Source organism: Canis lupus, chromosome 20, assembly GCF_048164855.1.
Source record: "Canis lupus baileyi chromosome 20, mCanLup2.hap1, whole genome shotgun sequence".
Taxonomy (NCBI): domain Eukaryota; kingdom Metazoa; phylum Chordata; class Mammalia; order Carnivora; family Canidae; genus Canis; species Canis lupus.
Genome location: NC_132857.1, coordinates 28,593,856 through 28,613,188, shown reverse-complemented (window position 1 = coordinate 28,613,188; position 19,333 = coordinate 28,593,856). Strand labels below are relative to the sequence as shown.

Below are 19,333 nucleotides of genomic sequence, written 5' to 3'. Positions count from 1 at the left end.
AAAGCAATGCTCTCTTCATAGAATGATTTTGCGGGGGAGTGTCATTCATAATATTCACTTATTTTTTTAATATCTGTAGAATTTGTAGTGTTGTCCTCTCTCTTATTCCTGATATTGGTAATTTGTGTCTTTTTTTTTCCTAACCAGTCTGACTAAAAGTTTATTAATTTTATTGATTTTTTCAAAGAATGAGTTTTCAATTTTGTTGGTTTTCTGTACTGTGTTCTGTTTCCCATCTCATGGATTTTCTGCCTTTTAAAAAAAAACCTCTCCGTTGCTTGCTTTGTGTTTTAATTGCTCTTTCTTTTCTAGTTTTTATTTATTCATGAAAGACAGACAGAGAGAGAGAGAGAGAGAAGTAGAGACAGAGGCAGAGGGAGAAACAGGCTCCATGCAGGGAACCCAATGTGGGACTCCATCCCAGGACTCCAGGATCATGCCCTGAGCCAAACGCAGATGCTCAACTGCTGAGTCACCCGGGTGTCCCTCTCCTCGCGTTTCTTTTTTTTTTTCTCCTCTCGTTTCTTAAACTGGAAGCTGAGTTCATTAATTTAAACTCTTCTTTCAGGGATCCCTGGGTGGTGCAGCGGTTTGGCGCCTGCCTTTGGCCCAGGGTGTGATCCTGGAGACCCGGGATCGAATCCCACATCGGGCTCCCGGTGCATGGAGCCTGCTTGTGTCTCTGCCTCTCTCGCTCTCTCTGTGACTATCATAAATAAATAAAAATAAAATAATTTGTTAATAAAATAAAACAACTCATTCCTATTATAGTTTTTTTTTTTTTTTTTAAACTCATGAGAGATACAGAACGAGAGAGAGGCAGAGACACAGGCAGAGGGAGAAGCAGGCTCCATGCCGGGGGGGGGGGGGGGGGGGAGCCCGACGTGGGACTCGATCTTGGGTCTCTAGGATCACGCCGTGGGCTGCAGGCGGCGCTAAACCGCTGGGCCACCCGGGCTGCCCAATTCCTATTATAGTTTAATGCTCTACATTTCCCTCTAAGAACTAGATTGGCTGCATGTCCCAATTTTTGATATGCTGGTTTTTGTTCTATGTTCTTTTATGTCATGGTAAGGTAGGTGTAGCTACAAAAGAAGACACAGGAGAAGTTCAGGAAAAAAAAGTTTATTATACTCACAGGTCCTAGAAACACAAGGCAGGGCACACCAGGCCACACAGGGCCACTTGGGGAAGCCTCAGGGTGGTCAGCAGGCAGATAGCAGGGGTGGAGTGGGGGAGCTGGGGCCAGAACCTTTATTGGAGTTTCTGTAGGACAAGCAAGGCAAGGCAGGATAAACACTTTAGGGTTGGCTAGCTTAAATAATTTCAGCAGGCTCTAAACTAGAGGGATGGTCCCTAGCTTGTAATGATTAATATTGCTCTTAGGGTGTATGGGCCAGATAGAGGAAGGATGGCTCTGGATTGGTTAGTTTGCAGATCAAAGACATGCTCCTGGCTGGACCTTTTGCTGCTCAAGAGCTTGCTAGCCCTATTAGGGTCAGTCTTTCCCCAGGCAGAAAGGTTAAGATACCAAAACATTGTAATATGTAGAAACAAAAAAATATAAACAACCGGTTTTCATTTTCACTCAATTCAAAAATACTAAGTTCCCTTTGAGGTTTCTAATTTAGACTTGTGCTACTCAGTGTTAAAATATTTGGGGATTTCCTAGAGATCAGAGATTTCCTTTATTGATTTTAAGTTAATTTCCATTGTGATCACAGAACATAGTCAGTATGACTTGAATCCTTTTGAATTTATTGGGACCGAATTGAATCTGTCTGAGCAAATGATCTATCTGTACTTGAAAAGAATATGTATTCTGCTGTTGGTGGGTGGTATTCTAGAAGTATCAATTAGGTTAGGTTGGTGGATAGTGTTATCTTCTGTGTCTTAACTGATTTTTGGTCTACTTACTCTATCGATTATTGAAAGGTATTAAAATCTCTGAATATAATTGTAAATTTATCCTATTCCTTCTTGTAGGTCTACCAGTTTTTGTTTCATGTATTTTTAAACTGTTCCTGGGAACATAAATATTTATAGAGTTATTCCTTCCTTATGAATTGACTTCTTTATCATTATAAAATGATCCTCTTTATCTGGGGTAATATTCTATGTTCTGAAATCTACTTCACCCAATATTAGTATAACTACTCCAGCTTTCTTTTTCTTAGTGTGAGGGTAGTATATATTCTTCCATTCTTTTATTTTTAACCTATTTGCATCCTAATATTTCATCATGCAGGCAGCCTAATTTGGTTCTTACTTTCAGAATCTGACAACTGCTACCTTTTAATTGAGGGTGTTCAGACCGTTTCCTATTTATTCTCAGTCTTTCCCATCTGCTTCTATTTCCTTTTTTCATCTTTTTTTTAGAGTTCAGTAGTTTTTATGATTCCATCTTATCTCCTATGTTGGCTTATTAGCCATAAATTCTTTGCTGTGCTATTTTAGTGGTTGCTTCAGAGGTTGCTTTAACATATCACAGAGTACTTTCAAGTAATATTGTACCACTTTATATATAATACAAGAACCTTACAATTGTATACTTCCATTTCTACTCTCTTAGCTTTTGTGCTATTGATATACATTTTATTTTTATAAACTCCACAATACATTATTGTTGCTCTAAAGTTATTTTTTATTGTGGTAAAATATATATAACATAAAACTTACCATTTTAATCACTTTTTTAAAATAAGATTTTATTTGGGAGAGAATGAGAATGAGCAAGGGGGGAGGGGCAGAGGCAGCAAGAGAAGCAGACTCCCCACTGCACAGATGCTTAACTGACTGAGCCACCGACGTGGCTTAAGATTGTTTTTTTATCACTTGTTTTAAGCAATTTGATTTTGATATATCCTGGGTATTGTTTCCTTTGTATTTCCTGTGCTTGGAGCTCCTTTTGTTTCTTAGAACTGAAGACCTACAGGTTGTATCGAATTTAGAAAAATCTCAGCCATTATTTCTTCAACCGTTTTCTTTTTTTTTTTTTTTTAAAGATTTTATGAGAGACACACACAGAGACAGAGACAGAGACATAGGCAGAGGGAGCAGCATCAGGCTGCATGCAGGAAGCCTGATGTGGGACTCAATCCGGGGTCTCCAGGATCACGCCCTGGGCTGAAGGCAGCGCTAAACCGCTGAGCCACCCGGGCTGCCCTCAACCCTGTTTTCTATCTTCCCTTCTCCCTCTTCTGCTTCCAGGATTCTGAATATATGCACCTGAAGTCGCACCATGGCTCACTGAAGCTCTGCTCATTTTGTTTCAGTCTTTTTTTCTGTGTTTCATTTTGGACATTTAAGCTGATATATTTCCAAGTTCACTATCTTTCCTCCCACATCTGATCTCCAATAATCACACTGCTTTAGTTGTCAGTTGCCATCAGGAGAGGCTGAGAATTTTTTAAACCATCAAGAAATGGCTCCTTTTTAAAACAGTTCTGCCCTCCATTTGCATTTTACTACTTAGGCAGCAAGAAGAAATCAGGTGGCACCTTGAATACTGCTTGCAAATCTTACAAACCTAGATCACAAAGTTCATTAGAATGGTCTGCTCTCCACAGAACCATAGTAATAGTGCCACTGACTTTTTTGCCACTGTGGAAGAGATCCCTTTCCTCGTTTCCAATACCATGTCCCTCACTTCCTTTTGAGCACTCATTGGCAGTGTCCTCCAAGTCCAGATTTCTACTAAGTCTGTTGAAGGCAATTTAGGTGTGTTCTAACACGTTTCTCCAAATCCTGGCAGCCTCTCCCCATGTGCTAGTTTCAAAGTCACTCCCACTACTTTCGGATATTTGTTATGGCAGCAGCCCACCCTTGGTACCACTCTTGGTATTTGTTCTGATGCCATGTTAACTGTATGCAGCCAGGACCACTATCCATCTTTTTTTTTTTTTTTTAAAGATTTTATTTATTTATTCATGAGAGACAGAGAGAGAGAGAGAGAGAGAGGGAGAGAGGCAAAGACACAGGCAGTGGGAGAAGCAGGCTCCATGCACAGAGCCTGACATGGGACTCGATCCCGGGTCTCCAGTATCACACCCTGGGCTGCAGGCGGCACTAAACTGCTGCACCACTGGCACTGCTCACTATCCATCTTCAGAACCTAGCAATCAATCCTACTTTAAAAAAAAAAAAAGAGATGTAAATAATAGGGAAGTTTTTAAATTTAAAATTCACTGGCTTAAAATGACATTTACTATCTTAGTTTCTGTGCATCAGGAATCTGGAGTCAGGGCCTCCGCTGGGTCTGTAGCAGCTGTACAGCTCAGGTTATCATCAGGGCTAGGTTAGGGCCGCAGCCATCTCAAGGCCCAACTGGGGAATGACTGGTTTCCAAGCTCTCTCACAGGGCCATTGGACTGAGCCCTACCTCCACTCCGTTCCTTGCCATGTGGACTCTCCAATGGGAGCTTGCTTGGTCAAGGCAAGCAAATGAGAAGTGTCTGAGTTTGGAAACAAGATAGATGTCAGAGTCTTTTAAAACCCGATCTTGGAAGTGTCGGCCATCTCTTTTGATGAATTTTATCCATTAGAAGCAAATCTATCCATCTAGCTCACATTTAAGGGAGGGGAATATACCAGGGCCTGAATGCCAGAGGTGGCATAATTGGGAGCCATTTCAGAAGCTGCCCAAGACACCCATAAAGTAGGTTTTTCATTTTAGACATTGTAGTTTTAATCTCTAGAGGCCTGACATGGGTTTTTATATCTCCTGTGTCAACATGTTGAATTTTTCTGGCTTTGTGACATCTGCAACACAGTTAGAACTTTTAATGGCCTGTGTACTCATATCATGTGGGTTATTTCTGGGTCTATTTTATTTCATTTTCATTAGGGGTTGTATTTTACTGGCTCTTTGCTTATCTGGCAATTTTTCTTTCTTTTTTTTTTTAAGAGAGAGGGAGAATGCATGAGCAGGAAGGGGGTATGGACAGAGGGAAAGAGAAACAGACTTATAAGCATTTAATTTTAAGAGAATTTTAAGATATGGGTCTCATCTCAAGACCCTAACCTGAGCCAAAATCAAAAGTTGGACGCTTAATCAACTGAGCCATCCAGGCTCCTCAATTGCCCTGTTATTTCTGATTGGCTGTCAGACATCATGAATTTTACCTTACAGGTTGCTGGGTATTTTTGTGTTGCGGCAATTAGCTTTGCTCTGGAACACAGTAAATTATGTGCTAACCTTTTGATCCTTTCGGGTCTTGCTTTTGAACTTTGTTAGGATTGAGGCAGCATCAGTTTAGTTCTAACTCACATGCTGCTGAGACAGACCCTTGCTGTACATTCTACTAGATAGCCCGTGAATTATGAGGTTTCTCACTCTGGCTGACAGGCCTGGGTAAACTCCCCCCAATCCTTTCATTTCATTCTTTATATCCAAGAATCAGGGGACCCTCAGCGAATGTGTAGTTCTTTGTGCAGCTCTCCTCTGCAGAGAGTACTTTATCCTGCCATTAGCCATGGGGGTGAGGGCTGGCTCAGGGCAGAGGTAGGAGGAAGGGGCAGTTGGAGTGGTTACAAGTAGGCAATTCATTCAAAATTCCCCTCAAGGCATAAGCAGGCAGGGGTCATAGTGTTCCTTTTAAGTCCACAAACTTTAAGTTTTGAAGTGTTTAAAGATTTTTTTTAACTTAAATCCAAACTTTTCAGAACCCAATTCAATAGTCACTGGGCACCTACTATACACCAGCTACTAAGGTACAGATAGAACTCAAGACTAATAGGGTACAAATATTTTTTTAAATGAAGAAGCGGGGCACCTGGGTGGCTCAGTGGTTGAGCATCTGCCTTTGGCTCAGATCATGATCCCAGGGTCCTGGGATCAAGTCCCAAATCAGGCTCCCCACAGGGAGCATGCTTCTCTCTCTGTCTGTGTCTCTGCCTCTCTCTCTGTGTCTCTTATGAATAAATAGAATCTTTAAGAAATAAAATAAAAAATAATAAAAATGAAGAAAGCCAACCATAAGGGACATAGCACAGTGGAGTTAAAAAATGGGCACGGGAAGATCTGTGTCCGGCCCTGTCACAGGTAGACAAGAGGGGAGACACCCCTGGGTCTTGTCCAAGTCATACATGGAAGAGTAGTTCCCTGGTCTAATCAGTTTTCCAGAACACAATAGATGGAGGATTTCTTTAACAGTCCCCATTCTCCAGGATCACAGGGCTTGGGTAAATGTCCACATTATCCGTAGGTGGGTTACAGAACAAGAAAACAGTGAGCACCGTGGGCAGAGATGTGAAAATACAAGTATCTGGCACTGTTTGAGTACTGCAAGCATAAAGGTGTGACAGGAGATAAGAATCTAGAAATAATACCGGTTGGGATCAAGTTTGAGACATTTGGGTGCCAGCCCATCAGGGTGAGTAATGAGCAGGTCCACAGGCCTTAGTGAATACATGCCAGAGCACAGGCCTCAGGTCTGGCTGCTTGGCGCCATTCCTGTGGTTTGTACAGACAGAGCAGCTAGCTGTGGGCCAAACTATGAGTGTCTGTCTGTCCCCAAAAGGTCAGCTCAGAGAAGTGGAATTCGGGAAAGGGGGCTCTTGCTTCGAAGCACTCCTGACCAGATAGATACTGTCTTCCCAGGCCTGGTCGGCAGCTGCCTCACAAAACAGCCATGTAGGTGTGTCTCACGACACAGGAACAGAAGAAGGCTGCTGCTGAGCCTCAGGGGGTTGGGCAGGGACTCCAAATTTAGAGGCCTTAGTTAGCATGGGTTTTCAACACTCCCCAAATGTGAGTGCTGTTGTCTATTAGGATGAGCCTCCTCCTCAAAATGACAAGTTTTTCTTCCTGACTTGTGTATGCCTCGTGTCTTTTTTATGAAACAATCCTGTCTTTTCTGTCTTTCTGTCTTTTCTTTCACTTGAGGAACAAGAGAGAAAAAGATGTTTCTGAGAATAAAGGAACTAATTAAAGACCCCAGGGCATTACACCGCTTTTGGAACAGGAACCCAGCCTCCCAGCAGTATCAAAAATGAATCCGGGGGAGAAGTAAAAAATCACTCTATCAAAGAAGCCCAACTGAGGAGCTGTGTGGGCGGTGGCTTCCGAGGTGCGATGGCCTGCAGGGGACCTAGAGGACCTGCACACAGGGATTCCCGAGCGGGAGGCTGCAGACGCTAAACAGTGAACAGGCAGCACGGCAACTGCTCTAGCTCTCCCCTCCATCAGGGCCTTGGCCCTGTCGGCACCTCAACACCAATTAGCAAGTCTTGTTTATCTTGGGGTGCATCTCCCCAGAATAGCTCCTCAGGGATGGGCCCCATCTCACTCTTCGGTGCCTCCTACAAGAAAGGGCCTCAGTAGAGGTCTGTCACCTAGACAGAGCCCAGGCCTGTAACCAGGCATAAGAACACCTATAATCAAGAGTGGTCAAATGTTCCATTTCTGTTTATTCAGAACACTAAGATAAAATACACCTTAAATATTACAAATATTTATATACAGGAATGGCCAGTCCCCATGATTAAAAAACGGTCTGAAAAAAACCCCAAAATATAGGCTCTGAAGATTTTTAAGCCCTAGACAACCCATGAAGACAAAACCAAGGTCTCAATGCATGTTCTTCAACACAGTTAACAAACTCTGAATCTAGCTCAGCCTGGGTGATGCTACAGGAAAGAACGTGGATATGGAAAATCCCTACCCAATGCTGGTGCCGAGCACTCAGCCTTCACTGTGACCCTATGGATGTCATTTCCGGAAGCGTTTGAAAAGCGGATGCACATGCTTCGTGGAAGCCTTGCTCCGTGCCGAGTGGTACTCCATGTACACGGTGTCATCAGCTCCAGACATGGAGCTCATTGTGCCAAAACGCCGAGACACCTATGGGGGAGACCCAGTCCATGATTAGTTTCCAAAGGAAAAGACACTCCTTTTTTAACATTTATATTCACAGTAAGCTTTATAAAGTTTTAAAGTTTAATAAATACTAATTTTTAAAAAACATTTATTGACCACTTATTGTGTCTCAGGCATTGTGTGAAGCAGTTTACACATATTTACGTGTATTAACTCCCATCTTCCAGATGAGGAAACTGAGGCACAGATAGATTAAGTAACTTATCCAAGATCACACAGCTCTTAGAGATGGGACTTGAACCCAGACAGCTGGTTTTAGCTTGCCTATTCTTAACCATGTCATAAAGAGAGGCATGACTCTGCCTCTCTTAATGACAATTTATAAACAGAATTTTTCGAAAGTAAGGGCAGCACACCTTCAACACCTCGAGACTCCACCATAAGGCTTTGAATCCAGTGGAAAGCCAGAAAACCCTGAGCTTGAAACTTGGCTCTACTTCTCACTGGGTGACCTTGGACAAACACCGAATGTCTGAGCCTCAGTGAATGCATCTCTAAGATGGGGAGAGCCTCATCTGTCTTGACAAAAAGTGGGGTGAACAGAAATCACACAGGCAAGTATGCAGACAGGCATCAAGCAACACCTTCAACAGCCTGGCCTTAGAGAACTCGTTCGGTTGGTGGGGATTACCAGACATCACCTTAGCACACGGTCACAGGCAAGAAATTTCCCTGAAGCATCCATGCATGGAGGGCGCCCACAGGGGGGAACCAGTCCCCATGTTTGGGGGCAGAACGGCCTCAGGCTGGAGGGAGAGCAGCATCACCCCAGAGGAAGCTGCTTTTCTTTCCTTGTCCCAACCACTGCTCACCTTTTGGTTCTAATATCAATTTAGTTTTCAAAGCACTGGACTAAAGTGTACTTTTCTCTTGGAAGGGCCCGATAAGAATGCCCCATAATGGTACTTTCATTAATCATGCCACATTATATTGGCCTGGCACATGGTATTCAGTATTTGCAGAATAAATGGAAAGTTCATTATTCTCAGAGAACTCTAAATTTTCCCAAATATTCAAACTGCAATGTGAGCTCATTCTCAGACCCCCTTCACAGCCTGAAAGGCTCAGTTCTATCACTAATAAGGAAGCTAGAGCTGAAGTAACTTGTCTGAGACTCTGGGCTGGCAGGCCCAGGCCCACAGCAGCCCCTCCCACAGCCACCCCTGCTCAGGCAGCAAGCCTGAGGCCACATGTGTCACCCAGGGCTCCAACATCAAGGCACTAACAGAACTCGGACCAGACAGAGAGGCAAACAGAGTAGGCCAGCTACAGCCACTATGGACTCAGCCACGTGAAATGATGTGTAGGAAAGGATGCACACCAAAAGGTTAATAGGGGCCATTTCTGTTACTCTCTTCTCTGTGGTTTCCTGCGTTTCCAAGTTTTTACAAAGGTCACACAGGTGTGCGCGAGTGCACATGCACACACACACACATACACACACAGATAACCACATGCGTATGTGGAAGGCTTCTCTTCAGGAGATACCTGGCGCCTCATTCCCTCACTCACCTGGCTGGATTTGGAGCCAAACTCCCCTGCCACCACCTCTTCCTCAGCATCCAAGTCAGTGGCCGCGAGGACCTTCTGCAAGAGCTGCTGCTGCTCTTCCCTTGTGGAGAATGCCAGCTCTTCGTCCTCCATGCCCGCCAGCTTTGTGATCACCTGTGGAGCCAAGAGCCGCAGGCCTCATGTCCCCTCCTGTTTTCCTTCCCTCGGGCCCATTGGTGCAGGTGGCTAACCAAAGAGAGCTCCTCTCTGGCATTCCAGAGACCAGCTTCGGAGCCACCTGAAACAGGGAGCTTAACTGATGACTGTAGGGCAGTGAAGGCGAAGGAAATTCCAGAGAAGCCTACTCCCAAAACAGCAGACACATGATCACTTACAGATGATCAACAGGGGCCTTGGCAACTCTAAGATGTCCCTTCTGGCAGTTTTCCATCCTGCACCAGCTATACGAAGGGACCAGAGATGGACAGGCACAGCCTGCTGCCCCAGGGCAGGGTCTTTAGCCTCCCGGGCTTCGGGTAGGAGGGAGCATTTAGAAATGAGAGCCTGTCAGGTGGACTTACAAAATTTTTTCTAATTGAGCAAAAGAACAGCATGGTAGTGATTTGGTTTTCCTTTCTCTGGGCGTAACTTACTACATGGCCTACCTATCCCTGAAGAAAGCCTGGATTGAGAACACAGAGAAATCTTGTTGGCCCCCCTGTAATTCTTCTCATCATTTTCATTAAAAGCAAAGTCCCAGAAACAGGGATCTGGCTGAGGCCTTCAAGTGGCCGCAGAGCCCGAGGACAGATACCGGGCACTTTTGCCCTGGCCCAATCACCCCTCTGGGAACTCTGGGCTCATGATCCTGGGAACTCTCACCTGGCTGCTCTCAACGGGCAGTGTTGAAGGCAACGAAGGCAAAGGCAGCTCCAACCAACACAATCCCATGACCAGGTGCCTTTCTGCCAAGCTCACCTTTCAAAGAACCCAGAACACTCCCTGATTTGGTGCTTGTCTCACCCTTGATCTCTTGTCTCGCCCTTGATATCACCCCTGATCTCTCCAGGATCAGGAAGTATGAATTCTGTTTTCATCACATACTTTTTACGGATACATATAAAGGCCATCACACAAATCCTCCAAAATATGGTCAACTATCCTGTCCTCTGGCCCAGCATGAGAAGTGTGAAGCTGTCTCTGCTGGCTAAAAAAGGAGGAGTTAGACAGCCCTGACCTCTTGTCTCTGGCTAATAACAGGAACTCACCAACTTGTAAAAAGACACAATCAGAAGCATCTGAACAGGCAGCCTGTAGTCTCTTGCAAACCAAGAATGCGGAACCTACATGTTCTAGGGGCACCCTTTTAGTTCTCTACTTCCAGCACCCCCCACTTAGCCCCACAAATAAAAATCTTTAAGGACCTTAAATCCTGACATAAACTTACCATGTGCGTCAACAGGAAAGAAAGCAAACACATCAGTCAATGGAAGTCAGCCAAAGCTTTAGGATCCCCAAACCATGCAACCGCCAATTGTGGACAGCTCTGATGTGAGGCCCACTCAGGCCTGGGCCACCTGGAGGGGCAGCTCAACAGAGCCTTCCCGGTATTATAAATCAAGTATGTGAACAATGGCAAATTCTAAAGCTTTGGCTGACAACCATTGCTGGTGCAGGAAAGTAACTCTAAGGGGCTCAGGGGAGCACAGTGATGGCCACATTTCTGCAGGATCTCAGGTTCTATGAGGCTAGCACATTTTCCCCACTGACAACTAACACTCTTTTCACAAGACAACTGTAAAACACTAACAAGTAGAGACTCCAAGCCTTCAGAGGCCCCATTCTTTGACCTTCACTATAGGGATCTTGCACAATATCTTTCCTTAAAGTCCTTGGCAACTTATGCGAGATAAAGGGAACCTGAGGCAGGGCTTCCAATGCCCTAATGTTCTGTGCCTGTCTGAGCTTTTTCCCACACTGGTGCCAATAGCAGTTCTTACCTTCCCCTGGAGGCATGGGTACAAAGAAATTCTTGGTTCTATTCTGATAGGAGATCAATGAATACATACCTTAAAGCTATAACCCTGATCTACCAGGAATCTCTGCCGCTTGGTTGAGTAAGCCATTTCCTGTGTGTCCTGGGATACCAACGAGTAGAAGAAGGCATTATACTCCTCAGCAACCATCCCTTAACAGAGAGAAGGAGAAAGGACAACATTAGCTGTCAAAATGCCAGGAACCGAGGGTTCTAGGCTCAAAAATTAAGTACAGCTGATCCCTGAATAATATGAGAGTTAGGGGTACCGACCCTCCCCCCGCACAGTTGAAAATCTACATGTAATTTTTGACTCCCCCAAAACTTAACGACTCACAGCCGACTGCTGACTGCAAGGCTTAACAACAACATAAACAGTTGATTAACACATACTCTGTATGTTATATGCATTACATATTATTTTTTAGTATAAAGTAAGCTAGAGAAAACATTAAGAAAATTATAAAGAAGAGAGAATACATTTACAGTACTGAACTACAGTTATCAAAAAAATCTCTCAGTACAAATTGTGTTATTCGAGGGCCAAGTGTAATGCAGTGGGAGAGCTTTGCAGTCAGGAGGGCTGATGGCCCTGACTGTGCTTAGGCACTTGACCAAAATTAAAAACATCTGTGCTTTAAATGGCATCATCATGAAAGTAAAATGACAACCTACAGAATGGGAGAAGATATTTACAAAGCATGTATCTGATAAGTGATCTGTATCTGGACTGTATAAATTAACTATTACAAATCAATAATGAAAAGACAAATGACCCAATTATAAAAAGAGCAAAGCATCTGAACAGACATTTCTCCAAAGAAAATAGACAAACGGCTAACAAGTCCATGAAAAGCACTTAACATCATTAGTCATCAGGGAAATACACTGGTGCCACAATGAAGTACCACTTGGCACTCCCCAGGATGGCCAGAATCAAAAAAAGATAATCACAGCTATTGTCAAGAAGGTAGAGAAACTGGATTCCTCATATATTGCTGGTAAGAGTGTAAAATGGTGCAGCCATTTTAGAAGACAGTCTGGCAGCTTATTAAAATGTTAAACAGAGACCACAGCTGATGCAACAATCTACTCCTAGATATATCCCCAAAAGAATTGAAAAAATATGTCCACACAAAATCTGCACATGAATTTCATAGCAGCAATATCTCTAAGAACCGAAAAGTGGAAATAATCCAAGTGTCTATCAACAGAAAAATGAATAAACTAGATGTGGCATGCCCACACAATGGAGGATCATTCAGCAGTAACACGAATAAAGTACTACCACCTGCTAATAGGGAAGACCCTTTTGAAAATGTCACGCTAGCGAAAGAAGGCAGTTGCAGAGGGCCCAGACTGCACAATTCTGTATGTGTGCAATGTCTACAATGGGCACGTTCGTCAAGGTAAAAATAGAGTAATGATTGCCTGCAGTTGGGGCTGGGAGGGAAGGAGAAAGGAGTGACTGCCAGAGCGAAAGGGTTTCTTTTCTGGAGTGATGAGAATATTCTAAACATAGCCTGTGGTAATGGCTAAACACTTTGCAATTATATTTAAAAAAAAAAATCACTGGGGGTGCCTGGGTGGCTCAGTTGGTTAAGTGTCCAATTTGGCTCAGGTCATGATCTCAGGGCCATGTGATCATACTGGGTGTGGAGCCTGCTTAAGACTCTCTCTGTCCCTCCCCCACCTCCTCAATGGGCACACGCATTCTCAGTCTCTCAAAAAAAAAGAAAAAAACCACTGAATTATACACTTCCAATGGACCAACTGTATGGTATGCGAATTCTATCTCAATAAAGTTGCTAAAAAAAGAAAAAAGAGCTCAGAGAGAAAACATAGAACAGACTCATCACAGAAACTAGGACAAAAAATACTGCAGCCTATAAAACCTGATCCTTCTGGACAATCTGCAGAGTTTTGCTTCACAATTCAATTGTCAGCAAACTCAGTACCTGTGTACTGCCTCTGAATTCTATTGTTTCTTAGTCTTACAAGAGCTCAGAGAGGCGAAGAACGCAGCCAAATGCCTTATATCAAACAGTATTTCAAAAAACAAAAACAAAATCCTATCAAATTCAAAGTGGTTTTCAAGTTAGATGTGTTTCTTTTCTGGGAGGTGATAAGGCATATATTATGAATTATGCTCACATATGCTAGTCAGATTATATTCTGGTCAGTTTATAAAAGCTGCACTTTATCCAGTAGCTTCCAATATTCTGTTACACAAGCCTTATTCCTCACAACAGCCCTGCAAGACAGGATGGCACCTGTACTCTGGATGGCAAAGCAAGGCTCACAGGGGCAAACTACCTGCAAGGCCACAAAATTGGCCAGGTGCCCAAGTGCATGCTATTTCTACTAATGTGCCCTGTCTCCATATTAAATACAATTGGCTGCCTCTTAAACACATTCTAATATGGTACGATTCCAACAACCACACACTAACCTTGTTTCTGACACTCAAGCATCTCCTAAGAGAGGAAAGTGGATTCCCTGAGGACAGGCCTGTGTCCTCGTCTTCGGGCCTGCTTGGCCTAGGAGAACAACCCCGGCCATCTCTAAGCAGCAGTGTCAGTGCCTGCCTTGCCCATGGTTAGGGTCTGGGCCCTTTTACCACAGTGACCACAGAGACACTCTGACCTCTTGCACGTCCTCACGTACTGAGCGTGTGACACCTCTGCAGCAAGCTGCCACACAAGACGGGACTTTTGCTGGGTGGTGTGTGAGGAAGCCATCTGCAGCTGCCCAAGTTGCTCTTACCAAGCTTTCCCCTTACTCCTGACTCAAGGTCCAGGGTCCAGCTTCAGCTCATACACGTCACTGGTGGCCAAGCCCTCTGTGTCTATACCATTACACACTGCCTTCCTGGCCCCTCTTACTACCTACCAACACAGGCACTCAGCTTAGAGGATGCCCATGTGAACCAGGTGACTGCCATGGAAAAGATCTACATATTAACCCCAAGGCATGAACTAAGAAGAGCCAAACAGATCTTGGTCCTTGCTTTGGAACCTCTCCCTACAGAATGTATGGGGCCCAAGGGCCTACCTTACCACTAAGAACACATAGGCAGCTTAGCCTACCCTCTTTCTAACCAAAGTGGTTCAAAAGGAAAGATTTCCTGGAGCAGAAGGGTAAGGCCACCTTTACCTTTTTTGGCTCGGAGCACTCGCCCCAGCCTTTGGGCTTCCTGCCGCCGGGAGCCACCATGAGATGAGATCTGAATGAGAACATTTGCTTCTGGCAGATCAAACGATGTGTCGCCCACCTACAGAAATGAAACAACTGAGAGTTTGGGGAGGTTTTTTGTTTTGTTTTGTTTTGTTTTCATTTGGGATGTAAAGAAAAAAAAATCAATTGGCCTTGAATTTAAATAAGCTCTGTAGATAATGTAGAAAGATAATCACCATCCTCCTCTTCCTGTACCAGGGTCCTGTGGATGCAGGCAGGCCTCAAGGATTAGTGTGAATTCTCCTGGAAACTGTCCTAAAGAAGCTGTAAGGACCTGTAATCCCCACCAGCTGTCTTGGCAGCATTCCCAGTATAGCCTGCAGGGGCCCAGAGATGAGAGGTCCCTATCAACAGACTCTCTGCAAATGACCCCTCTTCTTTTTTGCTACAGAAACATGTCTGCACAAAACCATCCACACTCTCAATTGGAGGTCAATGAAACCACCAGTACCTGTGGGATACATGATCTGGAAGGGGCCACTGTCCACACTGGGCTGCATCTGGCTCTGGGTGGCGGCCTCAGCTCGAAGGTTCCAACCATCAAGGTTCCTAAACGCACATCCAAGTCTGGCACTTACTGAGCCGCCATGATCACTTATGCATAAATCTCATCTATTTTGAGCTTTGGGTCTATTCTAATCTGAAGGACTACTCTACATTGTTGAACCACAGCTGCTAACAGTGTCATCAAGCTGGGCCTTCGTGAGTTTGCATCATGCTCACATTAATCACCCACCATCAAAGCACATGAGGAGCCAGAAGCAAGGCTGCCCACGACCCACAACAATCTCCAACTCCACAAAGACACTTCATCTGAATGCCTACTTTTGCCAGAATAGGTAATGAAAATGTCCCACTTAGATAAGTAAATATAACTTAAAATTCCTATATCCCCAAAAGAACTGGGAAAAATCTCAAATGAAGAGACTTTAGGGCAGCCCAGGTAGCTCAGCGGTTTAGCACTGCCTTTGGCCCAGGGTCTGATCCCAGAGACCCAGGATCAAGTCCCAAGTCGGGCTCCCTGCATGGAGCCTGCTTCTCCCTCTGCCTATGTCTCTGCCTCTCTCTCTGTTTCTCTCATGAATAAATAAAATCTTTAAAAACAAACAAACAAACAAAAAAACAAAAAGACTTTAGAGACGCCCAGGTGGCTTAGCGGTTGAGCATCTGCCTTTAGCTCAGGGCATGATCCTGGAGTCCTGGGATTGAGTCCCACACTGGGCTCCCTGCACGGAACCTACTTCTCCCTCTGCCTGTGTCTCTGCCTCTCTCTGTATCTCTCATGAATAAATAAATAAAATCTTAAAAAAAACAACAACAACAACAGACTTTATAGATCATCCACAATACATTAAACCCTGCATCTGTTCCTTCTGCTACCTGTCAGAAAGCATTCCTCTGTCCCCAGATGCGGACACACGGGAGTGAAACTGACACATGAGGTCCCTTCAAAAACATGAATTCATTCCCCAGAAATCACCCAGTGTCCCCCCAGCCCTGGGGGTGCTGGTGTCTCACCACCACCCTGCATGCCACACAGACCTTGGATATGAAGATGGTGTTGATTTTGGGGTTATGCTTGAAATTCTGGAGAATCTGCATCCTCTCTCCTTGGGATGTGGGACCATAGATATAGGGTCTAGAGAAGAAGGAAGCTGCATTAGAAAGGCTACAGAATCACCCCCTCGATTATTCTGGAGGCGTATCAGAGGGAAAGGGAGCTCCATCAAGGTTTCCCTCTTTCACGAAGCCCTCCATCATGCAAGGATAAGGATATCAGAAGGAGGCCCATAAAAATGAGCGGCTACAGACCCTGAGCCAAGGTTCTGGTCACCCATTCTCTTCAAGATTCTCTCCTTTCCTTTTTCCTTGGTTTCTCGACTATGCTTTTTCCTGAGGCAACATCTCTCCATCTAAGCTTAGTGTCTACACAAGTAGTGCTAACACAGAATCCAGGTGGGACTGTGGGCAGGGGAGGACATTGGTGGTGTTTCCTGAGAAGCTCTTTCTAGATGTAGTACCACAGCTGGGATGCTGGACCAGTCAGCCTGCCCTCTTGGCCTCTGGCCCATATAGTCTGACCTCAGCTTCACCGGAGCGCTCACTTGGCCGCTATTTCAAATGCCAACTTGCACCCACCTCTGGAGCCCAGCTCAAACATAGTGCCCCACCAAAGCAGTGCAACTCCAGCCCCTGATCCCTGGGCTTAAGGGACCCAGGCTCCCTTTTCCATATACTCTGACCTCTGAGTCTGACCACTTGCTCCTCTGTCTTACCCAATTCGTAAGAAATTCCCGAAAGCTTTGAGAGAGGAAAACACGCAAACAAACAAGCAAGCACCTTCTGTACTCTGGCACGGGGAACACAGGCTGCCTGGCACCAACCCCAACCTCTCAGTCCTTACTTGTTCAGTCTAATGGCATATTCCTTCAGGGCAAACACATTGTCTGCAAAGACAATAATCTTGTCATTCCTCCTTTCGTGAAACTTGATCAGAAACTGGCAAGCTCTGAATTTGTTAGGGTTCATGGTGTACAGCAAGATTCGTTTCTTGGTTTTGATTGCCACATACTCCCGGTAAAACTCAGGAGACATTGGGCACCAAACCTGTGACACAGAAAGAATCAAGGGTCAGTTTGTAAGTTTTAAATATCACGTGATTAGAAACTTTTGAAGGCCATTCACTTGGCAGAACTAGCTTTAAAATAAATCAAAACAGGGGTGCTTGGATCTCTCTCTTGACTTTGGCTCCAGTCATGAGGTCAAGCCTCACATCATGCTCCAAGCTGGGCATGGAGCCTGTTTAAGATTCTCTCTCTCTCTCCTTCAGCCTCTCCCCACCTCCTCCTCTCTAAAAAGAAAAAAAAAACAAAAATAAAAATAATTTTAAAAATATATATAAATATACACATATACCCCAAATCAAATACCTAATGGTGAACCAAGACACTCTATCTCTTAACACATAGATTTTTTTTTTAAAGATTTATTTTTACTTGTTTATGATAGACATAGAGAGAGAAAGAGAGAGGCAGAGACACAGGCAGAGAGAGAAGCAGGCTCCATGCTGGGAGCCTGACGCAGGACCCGATCCCAGGACTCCAGGATTGCGCCCTGGGCCAAAGGCAGGCGCAAAACCGCTGAGCCACCCAGGGATCCCCAACACATAGATTTTTAAATCTATCGATATCCAGGGAATTACTTTTACACCAGCTCCAAGTAAGGGAAATCAGATTCTCAGCCAGTGGTACAAGTGATCCCTCTTGTTTAGACCACCCTCCACACACAAGTCTACACACAGCACTACTATGGAGAACTGCACACATACTTCTTAACTCTGTCTGTGGAGTCAGCCTAGCAATGACATTCTAGGAATACTGAACACACCCTCGCACCTAGATCTTGGTTGTAAATTCCACTGTCTACTAAAAGGGCAGCTTGGAGAAATGGCTGACTCCAGAGCCAGGATAGGTCGGGAAATTACCAGATGAGCCTAAAGTATCTTGCTGTGCCAGAAAGCAAAGAAGTGCTCAAAGAATGAGCTCAAAGAATGACATGAGGACATGTCAAACGGATATAGAAGCCAGATGGAAGTGGGTCCCGTTGGTCACATCTGAGACAATTTGATCATTCAAGGATGACAGTAACACTCCTGAGGGCCTCCTCTGTGCTAGGCCGGTGCATGAGCCACTGGCAAGGTAAGGGAAGCTCACACAAATATACCGAAGTGCCACGTGTTTCAAAGGTCTCAAGGCTGTGAACACACAAAAAGGACCCTCTGGAAATTTTGTATGGAACAGGCCATAAAGCCTATACTGACAAGCTCCAAATTCTGTGACTAGTTCTACTTCCCTATGTGATCACCACAGACCCTTTCTTCACACTGTCAGCTGCCATCACTATATGCCTAACACTGGGCTGAGCTCAAATTCACAGGTTTTGCTGCTGCTGCTGTTTTCTGGTTCCTCTTAGGCCATGTCCTGTCCATGTCCTCATTAGAATTTCTAGTTCTTTACAGCCAAAGCAATTCTTTTTTCAGTAAAATCTCTAAAATCATACATTTCACAGAACACGAATGGTCTATAAACATATGAAATGATACTCAACATCACTAGTAAGCAAGAAAATATATATTGAGATCATAAAGGAATACCATTTTCATAATGCGTCAGCAAAAATTAAAAGAAAACAAAATAGTATTATGGGTTGGAGAAGATGTGGAAAACCTCAGTCACTCTTGATGAGAATGTCAACCAATACAACACTTTGGAAAACAGTTTTCTAGGACACAACTAATAAAGTAAGTATCAGTATAGCCTTTGACCCAGAAATGCTATTTCTAGGTGTATCTGCCAGAGCAGTGAACTTCTCAGTTGAATCATTTTACGTCACAAACTAAACATCCATATGCACAAACACAGTTTTATTAAATAACATATACCCTTAATATATATTATGCTTTCTGGTAGATTCTATTCTATTCTGATCATGACCCAATAAAGCAATGTCATCATCTGTTACAGAATCACAGTCCACAGTGTGAATACTGCTTTAGAAAAAAGTTACCCAAACCCCCTCAAAACAAGTACAAAAATATGTGCAGCAACATCGTCGTAACAGGGAAAAAAAAAAAAAAACTAGACTACAACCTAACAGAGACAAAATAAATGAGTGCCTCACTAGGGCTGGGA

The 19,333-nt window shown here is 44.2% G+C and overlaps 1 protein-coding gene across 4 annotated transcripts in view; it reads right to left on the bottom strand.

Annotated features, from left to right (window-relative positions):
- Positions 1-1,138: 1,138 nt before the first annotated feature.
- ERCC3 (ERCC excision repair 3, TFIIH core complex helicase subunit) overlaps positions 1,139-19,333 on the bottom strand; it is a 33,040-nt gene continuing 14,845 nt past the window's right edge. Inside the window, exons 10-16 of one of the 4 annotated variants that reach the window (XM_072788761.1) lie at positions 17,047-17,249; positions 16,185-16,281; positions 14,562-14,679; positions 11,440-11,558; positions 9,392-9,544; positions 7,665-7,843; positions 1,139-1,266 (exon numbers count right to left, since the gene is read on the bottom strand). In XM_072788761.1, coding sequence (XP_072644862.1) covers positions 7,712-7,843; positions 9,392-9,544; positions 11,440-11,558; positions 14,562-14,679; positions 16,185-16,281; positions 17,047-17,249 — 822 coding nt within the window. In that variant the 3' untranslated portion in view covers positions 1,139-1,266; positions 7,665-7,711. Of the gene's footprint in view, positions 1,267-3,892; positions 4,131-7,390; positions 7,844-9,391; positions 9,545-11,439; positions 11,559-14,561; positions 14,680-16,184; positions 16,282-17,046; positions 17,250-19,333 lie in introns of those variants that run through there. The other 3 variants (XM_072788759.1, XM_072788760.1, XM_072788758.1) reach the window with 3 other exon arrangements.